This window comes from Lycium ferocissimum, chromosome 10, assembly GCF_029784015.1.
Source record: "Lycium ferocissimum isolate CSIRO_LF1 chromosome 10, AGI_CSIRO_Lferr_CH_V1, whole genome shotgun sequence".
NCBI classification, from domain to species: Eukaryota; Viridiplantae; Streptophyta; class Magnoliopsida; order Solanales; family Solanaceae; genus Lycium; species Lycium ferocissimum.
The window spans coordinates 23,709,874-23,735,381 of record NC_081351.1 but is presented as its reverse complement, the minus strand read 5'-3'; the positions used below and the strand labels follow the sequence as shown (position 1 = coordinate 23,735,381).

General features: G+C 33.5%; 2 protein-coding genes across 7 annotated transcripts; one reads left to right on the top strand and one right to left on the bottom strand.

Annotated features, from left to right (window-relative positions):
* Nucleotides 1–7,369: 7,369 nt before the first annotated feature.
* Nucleotides 7,370–15,780, bottom strand: LOC132032890 (uncharacterized). Of its 5 annotated transcripts, none has more exons than XM_059422675.1 (8): nt 15,667–15,780; nt 14,789–14,915; nt 13,971–14,046; nt 13,028–13,100; nt 12,237–12,332; nt 10,115–10,165; nt 8,257–8,643; nt 7,370–7,871 (listed from the first exon to the last, which is right to left on the bottom strand). In XM_059422675.1, the coding sequence occupies exons 1-8, from the start codon at nt 15,727–15,729 to the stop codon at nt 7,533–7,535; spliced, it is 1,212 nt and encodes a 403-aa protein (XP_059278658.1). In that variant the 5' UTR covers nt 15,730–15,780; the 3' UTR covers nt 7,370–7,532. The 5 variants fall into 5 exon arrangements, with proteins under 5 accessions (XP_059278658.1, XP_059278659.1, XP_059278661.1 ...); XM_059422676.1 differs by having other exon boundaries at nt 7,370–7,868; XM_059422678.1 differs by having other exon boundaries at nt 15,625–15,735.
* A 2,624-nt stretch (nt 15,781–18,404) lies between these two features.
* On the top strand, nt 18,405–25,334 carry LOC132032889 (dolichol-phosphate mannose synthase subunit 3). 2 transcript variants are annotated; one of them, XM_059422674.1, is made up of 4 exons: nt 18,405–18,455; nt 21,613–21,719; nt 22,554–22,661; nt 24,970–25,334. In XM_059422674.1, the coding sequence occupies exons 1-4, from the start codon at nt 18,431–18,433 to the stop codon at nt 25,027–25,029; spliced, it is 300 nt and encodes a 99-aa protein (XP_059278657.1). In that variant the 5' UTR covers nt 18,405–18,430; the 3' UTR covers nt 25,030–25,334. The 2 variants fall into 2 exon arrangements, with proteins under 2 accessions (XP_059278657.1, XP_059278656.1); XM_059422673.1 differs by lacking the exons at nt 18,405–18,455; nt 24,970–25,334 and adding an exon at nt 23,474–23,544.
* Nucleotides 25,335–25,508: the final 174 nt, after the last annotated feature.

Sequence of the window (25,508 nt, the reverse complement as noted above, 5' to 3'; positions counted from 1 at the left end):
ATCAAGTTTATTGTCAATTATGCATTGTGTAAATAGAATATAATAAATGTATAATATGTTTATAATCTTACTGGAATCACACCTAAAACTTGCATATCTAACTGAAATTAACCAGATCTGAAAGTCACTGCAGGAGAATATATTTTTCCCGATCAAGTTTGTCGCCAATTATTCCGTTGTGTAAATAGTGTATAACCAATGTATAATATGTGTATAATTAGTGTGTATATATTATACACTGAGTATACGTTGATTATACATTTATTATATACAAATTATACAAAACTGAATGTAATATGTGTGTGTGTGTATAGAATTAAAAGTGTATATATGAAGTATATAATAAATTAATAGATAGTGTATAATATACATTCTGAATACAATATTTTTATTTTATTTTATATGGCCATTCGATTATCAATATTTTCACCAGATAACTACTTATGCGCTATATCCTTGCCCCTTATAGTTGCAAGCCTTGGTTGGATAAAATTCCCTGTAAATAAATATTCAGATTGAAGTATTCAACAAACTTTAAAATTTTAGATTAATATATCCAAGACTATTTTGAACTATCTTAACACCATTTAACTTCATAAATTATGTTAAAAATCAGTAGATGTCTTTATCCATCTTATCTATTATTTGTTCAAAGTACATATTTGTCATTGGCTTTATTAAATTTTCTTGATAATTTAGCGAAATTTTAGATTTCAGATTTTCTAGTTGCTTGTTTTAATTTCTTGGATTATTTTATTTAATTTTTTTTTAAAATTTCTCTTTGTTTATTTGATGGGTTACCATAGCCCTAAACTTTTTCTTGTCGTTTTCTTGTTTACTTAATTTATGACAGGCTCCACAACCTTAAACTGTTGTGTTTGTTGGCTAATTTGAAAGTTTTTTTTTTTTTTTTTTTTAACTTATTTAGTAAGCAAGTGCGGTGGGCCATTTCATTTTTTTATTTTTTGTAATCTAGGCAATTATGCATAAAAACACACGAACGTTATGCCCCAATAACAGGAAACACAATTGCGCTGACGTGTCAACACATTATCGATCATTTCATTGGAAAACATTAAGGAAACTGTTGTGCCACGACAATGTTTATTCTAAGCTTCCAAATGGGCGTTTGCTTCATTCTATTACTCCTAATTTACGCAACAATAATTTCTTATTAGTGATCATGGGTTGATAAACGATCAAGAGGGAGGTTATATATCGACCCACTAAAGAGGTCGATTTATTCACTATAGGTTGATAATCGACCACGAGAGTATTTTATAATCCACTGAAAAAAAGTGAGGTCAATTATCGATAGTAGGTTAATAATCGACTAAGGTAGTTGATTATCGTCCTATTCGACCATAGGAGGATAATCGTCGCAAAAGCAATTGATAAGTCAATAATCAACCACAAAGGAGGTCGATAAACGATCAATAAAAAGGGTTGATTAGAGATAATAGATTGATAATCGATCAAAGAATGGGGTTGATTAATAACCATCAGTCAACTTTAATTGAAACAGTAGGAAAATATTATATTTGAACTATTTTGAGAACTACATATCATGCATCAAATGTGTAGTAATAATACAAGTTGAAACATATTGCATGGGTAATTAAGTGGAGAAACAATTAATAACTATGATAAATTTGTGAATATAGGCAAATAATAATAATAAAAAAACATTTCTATTAATTAAGGTTAAATGTTTACATATCTTGACTCTCGGGAACAAAATATGACAAATAGCCTAAAACAATAATTTCTTAATATGGGGAAAGATTAAATAAAATAAAAAGAGGTAGGAGGGGGGGAGTAAAGATGTAGAATCTTTGGTGTTAATTATCATAGTGGATATAATTTGAATAGTGTGTCCATGATTTTGGATTAGTATCTAACAAACCTCAAGGACTATAAAATTCACAAAATGACTTCTTTTTTAATGTAAAACTTACGTGCAGATTACAACAGTGCATCGTAGATTTAGACTAGAGTCCATGGAAATATATCGTTTTTTTAATTCTTTATAATTATTTGTATTTGATAATAAATCGTGACTTGTATGGTATTATTAAATTTCCATAAAACATGCACCCTCCATTATTATCTCCAAAATTTTGCAACTTGCTTTGGATTTGGTGGCATGCAGGAATATCAACCACATGAATCAAATCGCAAATCCAAATGTTTAATTAATAGAGAGAGATGATAAGATAAATTCCAAGTTGCAAACACCAAGTTGTGTGTCTTTTAGATAATTCGTATTTCGATACGAGATTTGCGTGTTTGTCCCATTAAGTAGATATTTTTAAAGAACCACACAAATAGAGGCAGATCCAGCTTGTTGGTACCAGTTCATATGAACACAGTACTTTCACCATGAAGTGTTAATTTGTATGAAAAAAAATTACTGCAATTGCTATAAAGAGTAGATATGCATAACTTTTTTTTAGTAATTAAGTGTAGATATGCGTAACTTTAAAAACATAATAAGTTAACTTTAAAAACCTTAAAGTTCAAGAATTTAAATCCTGAATCTGCCGATACACATAAATATTATTATTCCTACACAAAATGTTTAAATTATAAAATAAAAATTAAATAAAACAGTATAAGTTTCAGAAAATGATGAATGTTATCTGGTTTAGTTAGTTCGACCTATAGGTCAAAATGATAAATAACAATGAATACATTTACGAACGGTAAAAACTCTATGTAAAAACACATATCATCCATTGGCTTGATTAAACAATGGATGCAGATAAGGTTTTTACTAGGGGTGTACAAAGTAAACCGAGAAACCGCACCAAACCGATAAACCGAGTCAAACCGAGAAAAAAATCCGACTAATGGTTTGGTTTGACTTGGTTTGGTGTTGAAAAAAAAAACCCGACCATAATTGGTTTGGTTTGGTTTTAGCTAAAAAAAGTCAAACCGAACCAAACCAACCAGACATTATATGTTCAATTTTTAAAATATTTTATACATAAAAACATTTATTTGTAATGTAATTTATAAATATTTCTTAAATTTTTTCGTACTTTTTTATTTATTTATTATCATATTATTCAAGCTTGAACTTAGAATTTTGAATGTCAATAAGTTTTATATCCTATGGATGTTAATAACTCAAATAAAGTCCAAACCAAAACCAACTCAACACTAATGCTAACAAAAGAAATTCAATTTACCACTAGGAATGATAATAATGTTGGATATCTATTCTTTAATTTTGCATAACTTGTTTACAGAGTGAAAATACATAACTTAAGTTTTTTTTCTTTGTTATGTAATTTGTACTTATTAGCTGTACTTATTTTAGCATGACTTAATATTTTTAGATTATGGTCATTTTCTTTATGGCTTATTAATTAGCAATAATTATCTTAACCGATTTTATTATCTTTTGTTGAATATTTTAATACAATGTCAGCACTCTTCTCACATTTTGTATTATTTTCTTAAGAAACACCTTAATTATAGTTGTATCTTACTAGGACTAAAGAAACATTTGAAGTAAAAGTATATATGTTTTGCATCAAGACTATTCCCGAAAAAAAAACCCGAAAAATCCGAGAAACCGAATAACCCGAGAAAACCCGAGGTTGAAAAACCCAAATTTTATTGGTTTGGTTTGATGTATAAATTTAAAAACCCGACGCAATTGGTTTGGTTTGGTGTTTAAAAAATCCGGACCAACCCGGTCCATATACACCTCTAGTTTTTACCGTATGCCTTTATGTTTGTTATTACGCACCAATACGACACAATATGAGGTAAATATGTCATTATCACTTTTAAAAAATACTTTCAAAGTTTTCCACAATTCTGCTTAATTGTTGCACATAAATACGAAATAAAATTAATATGAACATGCAAACTTTTACGTGGAAACCTCCAAAGGTGTAAAACAACTGCCTATCCCTGTACGATTATATCCAAACTCCACTAAGCTACATAACACTACTAGAATAACATTATTTTCCCATTAAAAAATATTCAGTGACTATTTTCACATAAATCAGTGAGAAAATACAGAATAGCAGTGTTCAATTTCACATGAAAAAGAAAAAAAAAAAACTTGTTTCTCACCATGCTTTGTTTCCAGTGAGCTGGTTTGATGGAAATGAGGTTGGAAAATCATATTTAGAAAATAAATTTCCACTAATTTACGATGAAAAAAACTTCTATTTCTAGTAGTGCGATATTGTGTGCTTCTCAGCCAGCACGTTCCTTATTCAACTTTTCAGAAACAATGACGTCGCAATATGTAATTATTAGTTTAAATCATGCGATAAAATCAACATAAGAGGTTAGAATAACTCTTACTATCAATTCATACTTGTCATTTTATTTTATACATGAATACAAGCAGGCCAATAGGCCTTTCTAACGAAAAACTCATTTTGAATTATTTTTCAGTTTAACATTTCCTCAAAAAATCTATGGCATTGGTCAAACACACAAAGTCCCCAGATGATTGGATGGACGGCTCAACTTGGAAGAAGACTACAATTCAATAAAAATACTATATTCAACTTTATCACAAACTGCCTTTTTTCAGATATTTTCTATTGGTAATTTAAAAGACTGCCTTTTTTCAGATATTTTCTATTGGTAATTTAAAAGACTAGGTAAGAAAAATTATTATTTTTTTAAAAAAGAGGCAGTAGGTGAAAGGATAAGTTTCTTCAGTCCTTGGATAAGTTTGGCAACCAAACAAGCTATTGGTTTGCTTAGATGTGGTTTCATTGATCAATATAGGAAATAGTTTTTAGGGAAAAGGGTCAAAAATGTCCCTTTACTTTGGAAAAAGGGCTAAAAATATCTTTCGAACTAATTTTGGGTTAAAAATACCCCTCCAGTCATTAAAGTTTTCAAATATACCCATGTCTTAACGGAAATCCGCAATATAACCCGATTTCATTTTTAAACCAGCTCCATTTAAAACTGACCCAACTGAATAAAAAACACATATGGGTTGCCCGCTCTTGTGCCTAGTGGCTCCAAATGTAGGACTTGAGAACAAGTTGGCCGCATATGCGTTTTTTATGTAGTTGGGTCGGTTTTAAATAGAGCGGGTTTAAAAATAAAATCGGATTATGTTGCAGATTTCCGTTAAGACAGGGGTATATTAGAAAACTTTAATGACGGAAGGGGTATTTTTCACCAAAAATTAGTTCGGAGGATATTTTTAACCCTTTTTCTAAAGTAAAGGGGCATTTTTGACCCTTTTCCCTAGTTTTTATTGTACCTCAGAAATGAACAGAGTTATTTCCTCCCCACAATATAAACATGCTAGTTTATAAAATAAAAACCTCCTTTGAAAAGAAGAAAAAAAACAGTGCGGTATTCAATTTTAATCACAAGAAAAATACTACTCCTACCGTCTCAATTTAAGTGTCTTAGTTTGACTGGGTAAAGAGTTTAAGAAACTTTCTAATCTTGTGGTCTTAAACTTGTTCATGTAGAATGTGGAAATTGGAAAACTTACTACGTATAGAGATACACTCTTTTTGGGACAGACTAAAAAGAAAATTAAGCCACTTAAATTGGGACAGAATTGAAATTGGAAAACTTACTACGTATAGAGAGAATACGTATCCTCTTTTTGGGACACAATAAAAAGAAAAGTAAAGCACTTAAATTGGGATTGAGGGAGTAGCATTTTTCTTGTGATTAAAATTGAATACCGCAATGTTTTTTTTTTCTTACCGAAAAATATACTTTGGAAATTTGGGGTTGTCTAGCACAAAGTTGTAAATTAACCACAGTACACATTTGGTAGTTATAAGATTGACCAGTAGATAACACACAGAATTGGAAAAGTTTTATGCTGGATGAGACACACGTATGACTTGGCATGTGAGGTTGATTATTTTTTAAGAATTGCTTTCTCCAGCCACAGCAAAACTTCTCTCATGGTTTTTTCACTTTTCTACCTGGTCATGGGTTTTTTTTCGCCAATATTTTATTTATTTCATGCATATATTAATTTATCTACTCCATTTGATGCAATTAGTACTCAAACTTCTTTATAAAGGCAGTGTTTGTCCGAAAATTCTATGGCTGCTATAGTGAGGTGTTGTTATGTATGTATACTGACATTTGATATTTACATCTCATTTAGTTGTTACAAATAAAAATGCTGAAATAATTATTTTCCTGTTATAAACGAAATAATATTCTTGTAATTTTAAAACCACAATTGATTTCATATCTCATTAATTAAAAATTAAAAAGACTATAAGAAATTACCAATAAATCCATAACTAGTTGTCCATCCCGATAAATAATTAAAATCGAAGGAGCATTTGCATTTAAAATTACTTAAGAATTTAAATATTTCAAGTTTGACGTAACAATTCTACAATTGTAGGTTGTTTCGTAAATTTCAGTCTCTTAGTGATAATATAGCAATTGAATTGACGAAGAATTTTATTCAAAAGCAAAATGGAATTCACAGTATTCCCTTTAAGGTTATTTAAGAGCTTAGCATAAATATTTTAATATTTTATTTTATACATAATATATTTCTTACAAAATATTATTACACAATATTTGAGTATAACTGTTATAGATAGGTAATTTTAAAAAGAGTGTAGCGATATAATTGATATATTGAATGACATTGCTCTTATAGGTAGAATGTTGTTATATAGAAATAAAATATAACATGAAAAATCAATTCCGGAAAAAATCAGGCCGTTAATAGTGAAATGTTGTCATAACGAATGGTAATTAAAGAGATGTTTGACCACACAATGATATTTCAGTGCACCGTGTTAACAAATTGACCAGAAGGTTACTTTGATGGAGATTAGTTCTTATTTAGATATAACTTATATTTAACGATTAACATTTAATATTTTATTTTTATTCTTATCATTAACCACCATTTTAAATGACATTAGCTACATTCCTGAAATTCTAATCTCATGGCATTGCTAACCATTTCACTGTGCCTTGTCGCGTTATTCAATTTCTTCAATCAGATGGTTGTGTAAACAAATTTGGAGAAAAAAAAAATGCAATTGTCAAGCTTAACCAAATGCAGATTAGTAAGGCATGATGGTGTAAGTTAGTTGGGGGGGGGGGGGGTGGGGGGCTTCGAATGGAAGAAGTGGTAGCGTGGCAGGTGAAGAGAAAAGGAGAGGTGACTAGTGAAAAGGGCAAAAATGTGAGACTCACTGTGCACTTGTCAATTAATTGACACCCTCACACAATTATGACATGACACATCTCACACATAAATTTTTTCCACAGAATTGCAAAGCTAAATAAATTTCACCAAGACAAGAAGTTAGTTATCATGTCCATGCCCACATGGATAAATCAAAGCATCTCTATGAAACAATCAGAATGATTCACGTGAATCTAGTAACTTTTGTTAAGACCGTAAGAAGTCCACTTATAAATGTTTGACGGTGATCTCAGTTATTATTATATGTAACTTAAAATCGTTTTAGAAACTCATAAACTTCAAATCCTGGATCCGTCTCTGGTAACAATATATACAAAATCCAGATTCAATCCTCAAGATCTCCCAATGGAACACAAAAGATGGATTGATTAGTTCTCCAATGAGGTAAATGCAAAAGCAGTTCCCTCTGTAACTTGAAAACATAACATTCCCATTCAGGAACTGCAGCTGAAAAAGTAACCCAGTCAAATTCATACACCTTGTCTTTGATGGGTCTTGAATGGCCAAAGAAACGTTCCCCGAGTTGAATATCCTTCAGAAACACAGATTTTAGACGATCTATTTCAGTTTTTTGTTTCTGGGAAGTCGGAATTACTTGTGGAGTCGTTTCTTCGACCTTTGTCTTTAAATTGGAGAACTTCCAGAGATAGAACTGCACCATCTGCTACACAAAGAAGTTGCATATGAAATCAACCTACCAATTAATCAAATACTAGAATATACAATTCAAAAGATCGACGACTTTTTTCTTCTGTTTTAATATGTAAAACAGTATGCTAAGATAACACAGGAGGGCATTCGGTATTCTGGTTGTGACATCCGGTTTAAACTTGGAAACTTCAACTTAAAATACCCTCTCTAACAAGATTAGGGGTGTCAAATGGGCAGTTGGGCTAAAACGGGTTGAGCTAACAAATGGACGGGTGTTGAGTGGGTCACGTTTTCATGGGCTAATTTTGCCACCCCTATCAAGATCAAATAACTGATGCAATGTTCAGTAGGATGCTTGCTATACTAATCTTTTCAAGGATAAGATTAAAGGAAGGTACCTGAAGTGCATGCATTATATTAAGAAATTGGGTCTCAAACAACTGGCTTTCTCGTGCTAAAAGTAGTGGTTCTGATAGTAACTCCAGTAAGTTGTAAGATGAATCCGATGCTGATAAATCGCAAGTCTCCTGAAATGGATAGATATCGAATCCAACAACATGCAATCTTCCGCAGCGTATATCAAATCCGGATAAGAAACTTGAAGCTTCGTCTGGTGGAAACCAGTACATATTGATGGACCCCGGCAAAGGTAAATATGAACGCAACTTGCTATCTACAACACCCGATAAAGCTGGTGAGAGAGATGAGATGACTTTAGGGTCTTCATCATAAGAAGCGTCACGGCTGAACCATAAAGTAAGCGTAATTCGCTCCCCTTCAGTAATCTGTATGGAAGAATTAGTGAATTAGAGAAAAGAGATAGGAAGCAAGGAAACAGGCAAACAACAACAACATGTCCAGTGTAATCCCACAAGTGGGGTCTCGGGAGGGTAAGATGTACGCAAATATTATCCCTTGCCCCTACCTTTGTGGGGTAGAGAGGCTGTTTCCGATAGACCCTCGGCTCTCGAAGGAAAAATGAATCCAAATACCGGCAGGACATAAGAAGACAAAAATTCCTAAAATTGATGAGAGATACATTCAGATGACTCATCTGAGAAAATTAATCTACACTAATTATGCTAAAATAAAATGTCCACTTTATCTAAGGAAATGATCATTCAGCACTCTGAAGTTGTTTCCCACGCCAGCTAATTTGTTGACAACGCTTAAACAAAGCATTAGATGATCTTAGGGTGTGTTTTTGGTATGGAGGAAAAATCAGAAAATGTTTTCCAATTTTCTCATGTTTGGGCGGTCAAAATTTGTGGAAAACATTTTCTCTAGGAAAACAAGTTCCTTAAAAATGAGGAAAATGACTTCCCTAATGGAAGTCAGGAAAACATATTCCACAAGTGACATTCCACACTACTTTTGTAATACCCACCCCACCCCAAGCCCAAGTCCCATCCCCACCACCCCCATACCCCTAGCCCCCATGGCAACCTCAATAGTATTTGCCTAGATTATATAAAAATGCTTTTAGAACAATATTTTCTGCTTATAATAAGTAAGAAACCCACTTATTTTCCGGGGAAACATTTTCCTTCATACCAAACACACCTTTAGGTTTTTCTGAGCAAGAGCACCTTCTATTGGTTTCATTGGCATCACAGACTAACCAGAGTTTCTTTAAGTTCAATTATTTGTCTATTTATTTTGTCACACTTCAATAAACTCCATACAACCACGAGTTGAACCAGTTGCTTCTCTTCTCTGAAGTTGGTTGATCCATTGATCCATGTGGAAGTGGTTAAAGAATAAGATTATAAATATCTTTTTTCAGTGCCAATCTATTATTTTCTCAAAGCAGTAAGGCTTTCATTAGTAGAAGATGACAAAATTAGAGCTTGTGTCTGGATTTGACAAGTATGTGTATAGTCAGTTAAAGGTACCATGTATCTGTACAATATCAGGAGGACGATGTATCTTTATCCAGAAAAAAGCAAAACAGAAAAAAAACAAAAAAATGGAACAGTGACAATATAAAAGGATTTTGGAGTAAATTGGAGAACACACAAAGAGTCCGTTTGGCTTATCTTAAAAAAAGTGGCTTATAAGCTGGTTTGACCAAAAAACAGCTTATGCCCAACTTATTTTTTTTGGGCTTATTTTAAGCACTTTTTTAGCTTATAAGCTACTTTGCCAAACACCTAAAAAACCAAAAAACAGCTTATAAGCTGGTTTGACCACTTATAAGCCAATCCAAACGGGCTCAAAGAGGTTCTATTTTTACTAAAAGAAGAGGGAGCATACCTCATCAACAGAATGTATATTTTGGTCATCAGCCGTATACATGATAACATCCTAATGAGATAGAAGTATCATCAGTAAGGAAGAGCAGTCAAGAGGGGGAAAAAAGAGTAAAATGGAAATTACACAACAGAGCAGAATCCAGATAATATAATATTTACATTTCACTATAGAACAATACATTTCAGTCAGATAGCAAATTATAACTTGCATGAGAAGCTATAACAAACAAGCTTCGTATTGATCAATAAAAGGAACTTACAAGCAGATTGTTCATCAACTTCAGCAACCAAAAGAGCAAAAGGGAAGTTCCAGAAAAGTTCTACAAAATTTGCACCCAAGGGTGTGGCCTAGTGGTCAATTTTTTTCCCCATAAGAACTGTCCCTATTTCATTGCCACTTAAAGACGATTACATTTGAAGGAGGAGGACTAGACCTTGCCTTCTTGGAGAGATTTGTACAAGATTTTTGAGCAAAAAGTATGCACATCAGCGGCAACAGAGAAGCACTTCAAGGTGGTTAAAATAAAATCATCCCCGGCTTCCTTTTTTTGACTCTAAAAGAAGGAAATTGCCATCTATCTATGTTCAAGAGCTCCTAATTTGTCTTGGGATAGAGTTTGGATGAGTAGAAACTCTAGTAACCTCAGCAGTATGACTCATGGAAGCAAGCTTATCTGCCACTTTTTTGGCTTCTCTAAAACAATGCTTAATAATTACCCCATGTCTTAGAACAAGCTTTCCAATTTCTTCAATTGTTTCCTTTATCCTCCAAGGAGTGGTCCAATTGTCATCTATGCAGTTCCGGAGGAGTAATGAATCAGTCTCCGCAACAATGAGATTGTGTCCATTGTCGATGCACCACTTGAGGTCAAAAAGGAAAGCATTTGCCTCAGCAGTGTTGCTGGTACCATTTCCAAGTGGAAGGATGAAAGCCCATTATACAATTGTCCATGGAGTCTCCAACCACTCCGCCTCCTCCACTTGAGCTACCTATACAAGACCCATCTGAATTCATCTTGACAAAAAGAAGAGGTGGTTTAAGCCATTTGACGGGAACAGTAGTAGTATCAACTAGTATAGATTCCATGAGCTTGAGAAGGTTGTCCCAGTTATCAGGAATTTCAAGCTTTGAAAATGTTTTCTTGGTCAACTGGCAGATGTTGAAGGAAATTAAAGATATAGATCTGATGGTAGAAGGCTTTTCTTCCTCATATCTAGAGTTGCATCTTGATCTCCAAAGTTCCCACATTGTGATAGGTGGGAGAATTTTTAAAATGTAAGCTGCTACTGGGTTTTTTGTTGTGCGATTCCAGCACCTATGCCGCAATCTCTGAGATTATAATTCCTGGTGTTGATGCCCATGGCCTAGTGGTCAATGAAGTGGGATGAATTCCCTGAGGTATCAGTTTCAAATCTTAGCCGAGACAAAAAAAACTAGGTGAGCCTTGGTCGACAGAGTTACCTGCCACCTGTGTTGATGGGAGGGAGCAAATCTCCCATGGAATTAGAGCCCGTTTGGATTGGCTTATAAGTTGCCTAAAAGCTGTTTTCAGCTTTTTTGAGTGTTTGGCTGGCCAGCTTAAAGCCATTTTGTGCTTAAAATAAGCCCAAAAATTTAATTGAGTTTGTTTGGCTTAACTTATCTAAAGCAGCTTATAAGCTGAAAACAACTTATAAGCCAAAAAAAATAAGTTGGACTATACCAACTTATTTTTTTTGGGCTTATAAGCTGTTTTCAGCTTATAAGCTGTTTTTTTTAAGCCCATCCAAACAGGCTCTTAGTCGAGGTGCGCGCAAGCAGGCCTAGACATCACGGTTGTCAAAAAGAAAATAGAAAAGGGAGGTTCCAGAAAAGTTCTACAAAACTAATAAGGAAAATTATACGTATTAGCATAGCCCTAATGGAATATTTTCTCTTCTATATATAAGCATCTTCAGTGTACATTCTCTTTTAAACCAGGGTCCCAAATTCAGAACTAAGAGACTTGTTCAAAATTTACATTACATTGGGGGAAAAAAAGGATTTACATTGCAAGCAACCATACAAAATGCCAGAGAACGTGACATATTCCAAATGTAACTTAAGTAGTCAAATGCACCACCAAGTCCACACATTTACTTACACCAGCCACGGGCACAATATCTGCAGGTTCTCCATCCTTGAAGTGAAAGATACCACCCTTGAAATCTGCTTCATAACTATTTAAATAACACACTGCCTTCAACAAAAGAATTAAGAATTGTCAACTGGAGTAAACAAATAAGGACCTCAAGATTTCATAACAGTGTGATTCAACATTACACCTCTTTTCACTTTAGTGTTCTGCAAATATCAAATATCCAAACATCTACTCATAGACCAATATCCATAAAGAACCCATTTGATTAATTGTCTCTGTTACCAGAATTTTGACTTTCTGTATGCGTCATACAAAGTAAAAATTATTTACATCCAGCACATTAGATCATAATAAGAAGCTATTATATGGTCCATATTAATCCAATAATAAGTATTTCCATAGCATGCAACTCGACATCATGCACAAATACTATGTCTGATTTCCCGGAGAGCAAAAATTCGACCTCTCACCAACCTTCTTAAGGCATTTATGCCACCACTAAAGCCTAATTAAATTCATCTATAGTCTTCTTTTACAATCCCACTCCAATGACTAAACCAATCATTTATTGGCTAACTTTTCAAAATCATTAAACTCGTACCCATCACTAGAGTGACTAAACATCATTTATAGCTGATCAAATGTTGTCGGTTATCAACAAAATCAATTTAGAGAACATGAGAATACTAATAACAGCAAGCTGCAAGAAGACTCAATACATTGTTAATAACATAAAACTAAAAATATGTCGCAGATAACAACGACGGAAGATACAACAGCAAGTAAAGACGCACCGCAAAATCCCGTTGTTTAAGGTAAGGTCTATTGTCATCACTGTGCCAACCGATGCTTGCTCCTCTACACCAGCTGTAATTCATACAAACATTAGACAAATAGCTCCATATCAGTGGAAATTTTATTTCACTACGATAAAAAACAAGAAGGATAAAATCCTGAAGGTGAAATAATGCCATTGAACTATTTGCTTGTGACAATGAAGGGCTAAAAACTGCACAAAGAACTAAAAATAGAGTGAAACTGAACTTGTTAAACCCTCAAGCTTCTGATGGATTTTGTCCAAGTTCCATCTGGGGAAATATATCTTCTACTGCTACAAGAAATATCTTAATATGTCGAAGAAACTTCATGCTATATACCAAACTGACCCAAAGTCTTTTTCCTAGTTGGACGGGTGATCTCTCTTTATTCTTGTAGCTTCTCTCGATTATGGATTCTATAACTTGAAAAGGCACATACAACAATAACATCAACTAATCCTCATTTCAAAATAGTTGAAATAGCCTGTATATGAATCCTCTATATTCATTCTCCTCTATCCAAGTTCATCCAGTATTTAGAGGTAGACTATTTTTTCTATGTTGCTCGGACTCTTCAAAGTTACCTACGGGTGCGTGTCGGGTCCTTCATAGCATTTTTTGAGGATCCAGCACAGGTGCGGCAACATTCATTGAGAGTCCAAACAACATAGATTTTTTTTTTTTTTTGCTTTCCATCCCAGGGCCCCATACCCGTATTGGGGCCCGACTAAATCCGATTCACGCTGTGATTGGGGGGTAAAGCGCTCCCTAACAAAGGGTAGCACATATACTAATCATCCTCATTCATCCGGGCTTGAGACCGACTATGCTTTGGCAAAGCTCACATAGGCAGAGTTAATTATTAAAAACGATATGATCATGAATAAGTTTAGAAGGGAAAAGAAATTGGAGTTTGAACCTGATTAGACCAGTGAATTCAACAAACAACTCATACTGGCACCCAAAATACTCTTCTGCTTTCTCCCTTAACCTTTCTACCAACACCCACAAAGCAAAAATCAAAAAATTAAGTAAAAATAACAAAAAATTCACCTTTAAACTAATAATACACTTTTGGTCTCATAGCTAATGATAAATTCCGATTTTGGTCTTTGTAATATTTGGCTAAGCACATCTAACCTTCAATTAACTAAAACGTGTGGTGCCATTTGATAGGAAATATAACTATTTATAGAATTACATTACCCTCAAATACAAAGTAACAATATAAACTTTAACGCAACACATCGATAATTGAATAATTCAACACTTGGGATCCATTTGGCCATGAGAATTATTCACTTTTTTCGGGGATAATATTTCACTTTATTTGAAAACCATTATTTGGCCATGAAACAGCCTCTCTACGTCCCAAAGTACAACCAAACACAACTCCATCGTCAACTCCAACTTCATAAATTCCAATTAAAGTGAATTTCTTTTTTTTTTTTTTTTTTTTTTTTTTTTTTTTGTATCTGTTGCCAAACGCCTACTTAATAACTCGTTAAATTTGTAAAACTTGACAATCAAAGGGATCAAAAATGCACATATCAAGGTTAAATGTGCTTAACCAAAAATCACAAGGACCAAAATCATAATTTTATCAATATTTGAAGGACTAAAAGGGCAGCCCGGTGCACTAAGCTCCCGCTATGCGCGGGGTCCGGGGAAGGGCCGGACCACAATATTTGAAGGACTAAAAGTGATAATTTCCCAAAACTAAACATTAGATTTTACCTCTAATGGGAATAATGGGCATGATCAAATGAGCACAGTTAGTGGCAATAAGATGAGATAATGTTGTAGAAAACACATTTGGCCTGTACCCTACAGTACCACAACTCTTGTGTATAAACTCTAACTCCTGCAATTAACCACAAAAAAAAAAATCTTCAACATGTAGTATGTAAAATTATAAAAAGAATGATTTGTTCTATCATATTTTTACTTTCTTTAAGGGATCGTTTGGTACACACGATAAGGTGGGATATCTCACGATTAAGTTTATACTGTGTTTCAAGTCTAGTAATAGACCATGATGATTTTGCAACAACAAATAGAAACAAGCAAAACTAACACAAATTTCAAAAAAAAAAAAAAAAAAAAATCAAAACTTTATGAACACTAGGGTCTTATCAAGATTGAAAAAAACAAGTACTTTTGTCATCTTTAAGGGCAATATGGAGCTCAAAATGCTTAATTTTTTATGTCAACCAAACACATTTGGCTTGTACAACAACTCTTGTGTATAAACTCTAACTCCTGCAATTAAAAAAAAAAAAAAAACATAATTCTTCACATGTATTATGTAACCTCCGTTTCAATTTGTTTGTCTCGTTTTGACTTGACACATAGTCTAAGAAAGTAAAAGAAAGACTTATTCATTTTTTAATATTATGATCTTAAATTAAAGATATATAAAATGATCAATATATTCTTTAATATTGTGGTGTTAAACATGTCACGTGAAAAGTTAAAATTAAAGAATTGACAAAAAAAAGAAAGAGACATTCTTTTTTTTTTTAGCGGACTAAAAAGAAAAGTAATACAAATAAATTGAAACAAAGGGGTACCATTGTTTTAGTTTGTTTGAGTTTCTAAATTTGGAAACTGACCTTGCAAAGATCTAAAGAGAGAAAGTTATGGAGAATGAGACGAGGGTGTTTGCTATCTGCCATTTTTTGTAAATTGTAACTCTTTCTATGATGAACTGGTGTTTTTATATTTGGGCTGGTCGGTTTCAGTTTGGACCTTTTGCACTAGTAACCACTTTTAGGGCTTCTGTTTAAGAGTTTGCAAGCGCTTGCAAAGTATTTAAATTTTAGCCACAATCGATTACTTCTTCTCTACAACTGTTTACAATAGATAGGCTAGAACTCGATTAAATGAGTCGAAATTTATGTCGAGGGGTCAAAAATATAAAGAAATATAAATGAAAAAATTAAGGGGTTCAACGTCTATATATATATATATAAAAAATAATTTTCGCTTGTATATACGGTGTAATTTTTAAATGAAGGGAGTTCGGATGAACTCCGGCTCTTGGGTCATGCCATCGGACTCGACTCCATATGACGCAAGGCTTAGTTCATTAGGTGCTTCTACTATTGTACTTTTGTGCTTCTTTTACTTCTTCTTCTTGGAAGAAAGAGAGTGAATGAACAAATGATGCTTCAATCTCAAATTTAATTCCAAGACTTTAGCTTCAGGATGGTTCAATCAAGAGCCATTGAATCTTCAGGATATTTTACCTGGAAGTTCAAATTTCACAGTTCAAAACTTTAAGACAGTGTGTCTTGAAGTTCAGATTAACCCCTTTAGTTTTTGTTCTCCACAATACATATGAGAAGTTCGCTTCGTTGTGATGTCAATATAAATATAAGGATTACGCATTCATAGTTTAATCATGCGACTCAAAGAAATGCATAATTAACATTCAATTTGAACTGAAATTACTTAAGTTTGAAGGGAAAAAGTTTGTCGTAAGTTTAAAAAAAAAATTAACTTCATGACACAATATCCTGAAATTTGAACTTAAGAAACTGAATTTTAGAACATAGTACCTTGAAGCTTGAACTGAAAAAAATGAACTTCATCACACAATGTGCTAAGTTTAAGGAATCATAGAAAAATAAGAAGAAGCAGCAGGTCTCTATGCTTTTTACTAGTTATGTGAGGTCCAGATATAAAAGTAGATATTTTAATTAAAGAAATATAATTTGTGTTAATACAAGTGTACAACAACGACAACCATATGCTCATTGTAGTTTCACAAGTGGGTAATTACGTTAGTAATAATTAAATTTCATATAAGTATATTTTCAATATATGAAAGTAAAACTTTCATTCCACTGCTTTAATATTTTAACTTTCATTTTTATGAAATTATTTACTTCAAATTAAATACGGCATAACCGAAAGTATGCCCCATACGGCGGAACTTTTCCTTAAGGCATAACTAAGAATTTGCCTTATAGGACAAAGTACATGTCTTACAAAGTTATGTTATAGGGGCGTACTTAGTTATGCCTTAACTAAAAGTACGCCCCATAAGGCATAACTAGAAAAGACTTTTAGTTAAGGCTTAACTAAAAGTTTGCCCATAAGTATGCCGGACCCGACATAAACTTGTGAAGGAATTACCAAAGTTATGCCGGACTCGGCATACTTATGTCAAGTCTGCCCATAAGGCATAAGTATGTCGGGTCCGGCATAACTTTGGTAATTCCTTAACAAGTGTATGCCGGTGGGGGCATAGCGAAATTTAAACTCTACCTTGTGATTTTTATTTTTAAATTTTGACTGAGTGGGGGTTCGAACCTGGAACTCATGGGTTTTAGCCGAAGGGCAAAATTTAAAGATTTCAAATACGAGGGGTAAAATTTAAAGATTACCCCAAAAGAAGGGCAATTTGCGAATTGCCCAGTAAAAAAAAAAACCGCAAGGCAGAATTTCATAAGGTAAAATTTTACAAATCTGACAATATAATTTCTGCCTGAAGAACAAAATTTAAAGACCACCATTTTTTAGGGATAAAAATTAAAGACCAAGCCCTCCCCCCAACCCCCCCCCCCCCCCCCACCCAAAACAAACAAAAAATAAATAAATTAAGACCACCCCATTTGAAGGACAAAGATTAAATACCAGCACAGAATAGGGTAAAAAGTGCAAATGACCTTAGTGCTAATAGCCATTATATATTATTCCCGGTGTCCCAAAAAAATTATTCTCCTTTCTTTTTTAATCTGCCTCAAAAAGATTATTCCCTTTCTATATTTAGAAATAATTTATGATCACACAAATATTTAAAGCTTGTTTTGAACCATATATTTTAAAAGCTTTCCTTTATTTATTAAATTTTGTGCAAGTCATTTTGGGAGGGAGGGAGTATTAAATTGTCTAAAAATATTACTATCTGGTTGAAAGTTAAACACCTAAATATAATTAACTAAAGAACAACGAAAGAAAACAGGCACAATTACCAACCTTGAATTTGTACAGATCCTGTTTTATTTGGGAGCACAATTGACAAGGTTTGTTCTTCAATTATAGTTTTACCTTTTACTAACTGTTTTCTTTATTCAAAACAAAATTTATATGCTTCTTTATTTCCTTTCTTGTGGAATTACTTGGTGAAAGATTACATTTTTAGGTACCAAAGAAAAGAAAGAAAGATTACATTTTTATGTACCAAAGAATGAAAAGATTAGATTTTTATCATGTGGGTGTGATCAAATTAGCTAAATTTGAATTGGGATTTCTTTAAATGTTTATGGGGTTAAGAGTTATTTGTAGATTTGGTGATTTATGGTTGGTTGATTAGAAATTCTTGGAATTTTTTTTTTTTTTTAATTGAGAACTTCATTAATAAACAAAATTATGAGAACAAAATATTCAATACCAGGTTTGTTTTTTGATTGTAGTTTTACTTGTCATTAACTGTTTTCTTTGTTCCAAAACAAAATTTATTTACTTATTTATTCCTGTCTTATAGAGTTACTTGGTGAAAATATTACATTTTTATGTACCAAAGAAGCAAAAAAAGATTATATTTTTGTCATGTGGGTGTGGTCAAATTAGCTAAATTTGAATTGGGATTTCTCTAAAAGTTCTTGGTGGATTTTTGGGTGATGTGGTGATTAAATTCCACTAAAACAATATATAATTTACCAAGGTAAATGTTTTCCTGAAATTAGTGGGAGAATGACTTATAGTACATACGAGTTTCTTGATATCTGGGACAATTTCTGTTGACTTCTAGGTGGCAGAGTCAGGATTTTCCCTAAGGGGTTCAACACCTATTATATGTACGTAAAAAACAATGTAATTGAACCCCCTTTCAGTACGCTAGCTCCGCTCATGTGGCCCTTCCTCTCTATGTGGTATTTGGTAATTTAAATTTTGAGTAAATTAAGAAATTTTCCTGCTGAAGTTTTGAATCGGCTTTCTTACTTAACCCTTGCAAGATCAGTATGTTTTCCTTCTTCCAGATTAAACAAAGGCGGTACTTGTGCTGGTGGGAGGTAGCAGGTACCCGTAGAATTAGTCGAGGTGTGTGCAAGCCTGCTCGGACACCATGGTTATCAAAGCAATTTGAAACCCCTTTGGAAATATTAGAATGATATTTCGTATAGTGCCCAACCGATTACAAGAATACCAGCTACATTACCTATTATCCAAAGAGGAACCATATTATGTGTACGATTCAACATGCCAACTATTAAACAACTTATTAGAAATACAAGACAGCCAATCAGAAATGTCATTGTAATCTTTTTGCTATCGCTCTAGATCGTATATTACATAGTTGTATATTTAGATTCCCCTATTCTATTCCCTAAGTTAAGTAATTCTCTTGAGCCACCCGAAACAAAGCCCATAAAGTAATTGTGGTTAGAGGTGTTGTTTGAATTTAGGATTTTTGATATTGTTAAGGTTTTTGGTTTTTGTTGTGGAACTTTAGTGGATATTCAACTTGTATAGAACTTAATTTTATTTGTTACTCTGTCATCTAAACCAGTTAGTCGAGGTGAGTGCCGACTTTTGCAGTTTATTTTCTGATTATATTTTCTAAGCAGTTTTTGATAGTTTATGTTGCATGTTATTGTTCTAAGACTGTTTTATTTTAGCTTATATATTTGCTTATGTTGTTTTTGTGTTTTTCCATTTACTCATATGTAATGACTTTAGTCTAGCACTTTGTGCCAAATGGTTGAGTTTGCGTTGCGATTGCAATCTTATTCTTATTCAATGTGGAGTTTGACTTACTTTAAATTTTCCAACTGCTTATGATATATTAGAATTGAGATTCTCTACTGGAGCAACCACTTGTCTGATGCAGGAGTTTACAATTTCTATTGTTTTTTCGATTCATTTTTTTGATTCAGCATATGCTGTGTCTTTCTTTTTGTGCCTTGGTTTATTTCTTCATGTCAGTACTGCACTTCCTTTTGTTTGTTCTTAGGGGTCGTTTGGTAGAGTGTATTAGGTAGAATAATGCTAGTGTAAATTTTAGTTCAGTGTTTGGTTGCAAATTTAAGTATACTACAACTAATACCTGTATCACTTATACACCCTATTCAGTACTATTCTTATCCATAGTAAACCATGGCATTAACAATACCACTACTATTCTTATACTTATACACCCTATTCAGTAAGTATTATTTAAAAATGATGAGATGCTTGTTATTATTAATACAACAAACCAAACAGTCGATAAGAAAAGAATGCCAGCATAACTTAGTCTTTCAACCAAACGACGCCTAATGAGCTAAAGCATTCCAACCTTCTCTACTGGTGCCGTTTGCTATCTTAATTCTTCCTATGTTGCCAGTTACCCCATTTTCTACTCCTTGACTACTAGAATATTATCTGCTTAAGGAATGTAAGCTCTAGATTGTTTCACTTTCCTGGTAGTGGAGTTCAATGGTGGCAAGTCTCTGAATTAATGATCAAGTGCACTGCGAGCCAGAAGCTATTCCTTCTATTTGAATTGTCTTTGATGATCGTAAACTATACCTAGACTGCCCATCATTCTGTAATATCAGTACCAATGATGAGCTTTTGAACAGATTATCAATGTAAATTTCAACAGATTCCTTTAAAAATATGCTGTTGATGGTGCTTGCTTATCTGGTTTATGTTTAGAGATTTAATGTGTTTCCAGTAATAGTAAACAAATGGAGGGAAGGGCGAGAAATAATTTAAGTGGTGAAAACCAATGGAATATTTGTGATTGGAAAGTTTCAAGCAACAACACTAAGATACATCAACAGTTAGAAGAACATTGCTAGATGGGTTGACAGTAGGTTTTAGTTCTTTCATTGATTATTATTTTTTTATCTGATCTGCTGTAACCATACCGGATTTTAGTAGTTGGCTTCAGATAGTGCTCCAGAATTTGGTTACTTTGCTGCATCATCCAATATATTGTTAGTTTGGATTTAAGGTTTTATAAATTTGAAAAATTATGTAGAGATCTTTGTTTTTTTTGCTTTCTTGCATTGTCTTTGATTCTGACAAGAAAAGTAGTTTGTTCCTCAGAAGATCGATCATAACCAACTAACATTGGACATCCATGTAGGCCATGAAGTTTAATGTTAACAGGGCATTTGTTTTAGGGCTTTCTACACATTTGGCCGCTTGACCACTAATATTTCCCCTACTCACGTATATACATGTATTATACATCTGCTAGCTACTTTTTTGGGTGCCGGCTATGCAGTGTAAAAATCCCTTTTTTATTTAATAGATGTAAATCAATTTGTCTAGGATGGGAGGGGTGGGGGATGGGCGTGGGAAAATGACACCGGAAACTATTGTAATATTGTTAGCAAGCTAATTTTCTCCTTACAACCAAAGAAAGGAAAATATTTACTCACCAACCAAACATTGAAACATATTTTCCTCTCACCAACCAAACACTGGAAAATAAGTAAGAAAACCTTCTAGTTTCCTTCATACCAACCACACCCTGAAAGTTTATTTGATTGGCTTCTTAATGTTTCAGTCGTTGCCTTCTATTATATCTTTATCAATGAAAAACTTTATTGCTGCAGATCCAATGAAACAAATCGTGAAGATTTTGACGTTATTGCTTGCAGTAACTGCTGTTTGGATAGGCTTGTTGCAGACATCGACAATTCCAGAGAGCTATACTTGGCTGGTTAGCCCTTATTGACCATCTTTATATGGGAGAAAATGACAAAAATAGTCCTTTATGTTTGAGGGTAGGTTCAAAACAGTCCCTTAAGTATGCACTTAACAGTTTTGGTCAAGTTTGTCAAAAGTTAAACCCTTTTAGTCTCTGTCAAATATTTATCGAACTTTGTCCAAAAGAGATTTGACGAGAACTATAAACAAAGAGGAAATTATCGGGACTCACATTTAGAGGTATAATTTTTGTAGTTTCTGGCAGTTTTTTGAGGTGTAATTTCTGCTATTTAAAAAAAAATAAAAAAAAATTAGTGTCTAATGCAGTTTTTTGTGTTTGATATTTTAGGTTTTGATGGGACTTTCTTGGTGTTATGATTAAATTTTGTTTTCCCGCTATTTCCATCAAAACTAAAAAAAAAAAAAAAAAAAAAAAGGGCAGCCCGGTGCACTAAGCTCCCACTATGCGCGAGGTTCGGGAAGGGGGCTGGACCACAAGGGTCTATTGTATGCGGCCTTACCTTGCATTTTACAAAGAGGTCATTTCCGCGGCTCGAACCCGTGACCTCCTGGTCACATGGCAGCAACTTTACCAGTTACGCCAAGGCTCCCCTTCAAAACTAACGAACATAAATTGTTAAATCGTTAAATATCTGATGGAGACCATGACTTTTCGCAAACTGAAAGGACTAAAACTATTAAGTACATAGTTAGGGCACTATTTTGAACCTACCCTAAAAAATATAAGGGACCATCTTTGTCATTTTCTCTTACCCTTTTGGCAATGGCCTTTGGTTGAAGTTCTGTATGTTTTCAGCGATTCTTAGTTTTGCTAATATTTTTGCAGTTGCCTCTATACCTCATCGTGTCCCTCGGTTGCTATGGTCTGTTAATGGTTGGCATTGGCCTAATGAATTTTCCCACATGTCCTCAAGAGGCTCTTTTCTTACAACAGGTACATTTGCATTTTTCCTTTGAGAAAGGGTTCATGGTACTTTTGGTTAGTCCTTTTGATATTTGACTAAACATTTAACCTTCAGTTACTTGAAATGTGCACTTTTGATCCCTTTGCTCGTGAATAATCACTAATTATCTGAAGTATTAACTGTTCCACCATTTAATTAGGTGTTATGTTAAACTTGTATTGTTACTCCATACTTGAGGTCGGGGTAATGTACTTCTAACAATAGTCAAACATAGCATATTCCCGACATAAAGGGACCAAAAGACACGTTTTAACTGAAGGTTAAATGTGTTAAGTCATACTCTCTTATCCAAATTTATGTGAAGGTGTTTGATCGGGCACGGACTTTAAGAAAGAAAGGAAGGCTTTGAAACTCGTAGTCTAAAATAAGTCATCGGTATGGTGTGACCGTAAATCATCTCATTATGGGTAAAATGAGCATTTTAAAGTTAAATTATTACTAAACATAGAAAAATGTTATTCTTTTTTAGACTTACAAAAAAGGAAAGAGTGTCACATAATTGTGACGGAGGGAGTATATAACAAGGACCAAATTCAGAATTACCCATAATCCAGGGACCAACAATACTATTATTCCAAGAATATTGCCTATATTCTGCCAGCTGAAAGGTTGATTGTTAGCCAAGATATATAGTGCTTGTAAAACAAAGGCTTCTTGGCATTTCATTGTGAATAAAAGGATCAAATAATTGGAAAAAGGGTCCAGAATAGGATGATGGAGTTTGCTGAAAACATAACTAAAAACATATCTCATATTTGTTCATTTGTTTTTTCTCCTGTAGGATATTGTTGAAGCCAAGGAATTCCTGAAGAGAAAAGGGGTAGACGTCGGTTCTGATTGAATCTTGTTTAAGTCAGGATGACAGTTTAACATATGGAAAATTACATTCAGCGAAGATGAAAAATTAGATGTCGGGATTTCTGTAGCATGCTTCAAGTAGGAACATAACAGTCCTAATTTTCTGATGCCCCCATCTACGCCACTCGACAGCTGACTTCCCAAGTTATCGCTTTGACTTGGACATGTTTTGTGTTTTTTTTTTTTTTTTTTTCATTTTTATACTAGTATTCTTTTTTGAGTTCTGTTTTGAGATAGAACATTATGATGGGGTACATTTTCGGCAACTAAGGCTTCAAGTAGTTGAAGTTGGGACCAAAAGAACAAGAATCATGAATTTTTCTTGGCTCTGTTTTGATTGTTTTACCAGTTTTTGATCTTATGTTTTAGCACTTCGTTTGATAGTATGGAATATGAAGACCTAAGTTGTTCTTTACCTAATCATGTTATTTATTTAACAACAGGTTATAGATTTTGTTGCTAAACCCTTGCAATTTCTTTGAGTTAATTTCTCAAATGGTCATCCAACTTATAACATTTTTTTCAGTAAAATCACTAAACGAACTTTTATCCCGAGCACATAAAATTTGTCCATGTTTCTGAAAAACTAGCATAACGTTACTACTTTTGCAGCCAATGTCTTGCGCTTCGAGTTAATTCCACAAATAGTCATTCAACTTTTAGCATATTTTTTAGCAAAATCACTAATGAGCCATTTTTAATAGTTCGATGGCATATTTGAGCCTTTTCCGTCTGGAACCATCTTTGTCATTTTCTCTTACCCTTTTGGCAATGGCCTTTGGTTAAAGTTCTGTGTGCTTTCAGCAATTCTTAGTTTATTGCTAATGTCTTTGCAGTTGCCTCTATACCTCATCGTGTCCCTCGGTTGCTATGGTCTGTTAATGGTTGGCATTGGCCTAATGTGTTACGGCATACTCTCTTGTCCAAATTTATGTGAAGGTGTTTGATCGGGCACGGAATTTAAGAAAGAAAGCAAGACTTTGAAACTTGTAGTCAAATAAATCATAGGTATGGTGTGACTGTAAATCATCTCATTATGGGGTAAAATGAGCATTTTAAAGTTAAATTATTACTAAACATAGAAAGATGTTCTTCATCAAAAAAAAAAAAAAAAAACATAGAAAGATGTTATTCTGTTTGAGACTGACAAAAAAGGAAAGAGTGTCACATAATTGTGACGGAGGGAGTATATAACAAGGACCAAAATCAGAATTTACCCATAATTGAGAGACCAACAATGCTATTATCTCAACAATACTGTCTATAGATAGTGCTGGGAAAACAAAGGCTTCTCGTCATTGTGAATAAAAGGATCAAATAATTGGAAGAAGTGCCCAGAAAAAGGATGATGGACTTAGCTGGAAATTATACTAACTAAAAGCATATCTCATATTTGTTCATTTGTTGTTTCTTCTGTAGGATATTGTTGAAGCCAAGGACTTCCTGAAGAAAAAAGGGGTAGACGTTGGTGCTGATTGATTGAATCTTGTTTAAATCGCGGTTGTGGTTGTTTAACCTGTCAAAAAACACATTCAGTGAAGATGAAAAGTTAGAAGTCAGTTATCAGTAACATGCTTCAAGCAGGAACATAACTGTCCTAGTTGAAGTTGGGATCAAGAGAACAAGAGGCATGGATTTTTCTTGGCTCTGTTTTGATTGTTTTACCAGTCTTTAATCTTCTATTTTAGCACTTCATTTGATACTAAGGAATATGAAGACCTGAGTTGTTCTTTTCCTAATCATTTTAGTATTTATTTAAAAACAGGTTACAGTTTTACTCCTAATCCCTTGCGCATTCTAGGAGTTAATTACTCAAATGGTCATCCAAGCTTATAACTTTTTGTTTCAGTAAAATCACATAAATAATTACTCAAATGGTCATCCACTTACTCAAATGGTCATCCAACCTTTTGGTACAATAAATAGAGATTCGCAATCCACATAAATAATAACTAAGA

Coding starts and splice junctions, on each gene's coding strand:
- LOC132032890 (XM_059422675.1), bottom strand. CDS start 15,729: ATGGCAGATAGCAAACACCCTCGTCTCATTCTCCATAACTTTCTCTCT. Junction 14,916..15,666: donor TCTCTTTAGATCTTTGCAAG/GTCAGTTTCCAA, acceptor GGTTAATTGCAG/GAGTTAGAGTTTATACACAA. Junction 10,166..12,236: donor ATATTGTGCCCGTGGCTGGT/GTAAGTAAATGT, acceptor CTATCTCATTAG/GATGTTATCATGTATACGGC.
- LOC132032889 (XM_059422674.1), top strand. CDS start 18,431: ATGAGAACAAAATATTCAATACCAG. Junction 18,456..21,612: donor AACAAAATATTCAATACCAG/GTTTGTTTTTTG, acceptor TTATTGCTGCAG/ATCCAATGAAACAAATCGTG. Junction 21,720..22,553: donor CAGAGAGCTATACTTGGCTG/GTTAGCCCTTAT, acceptor ATATTTTTGCAG/TTGCCTCTATACCTCATCGT.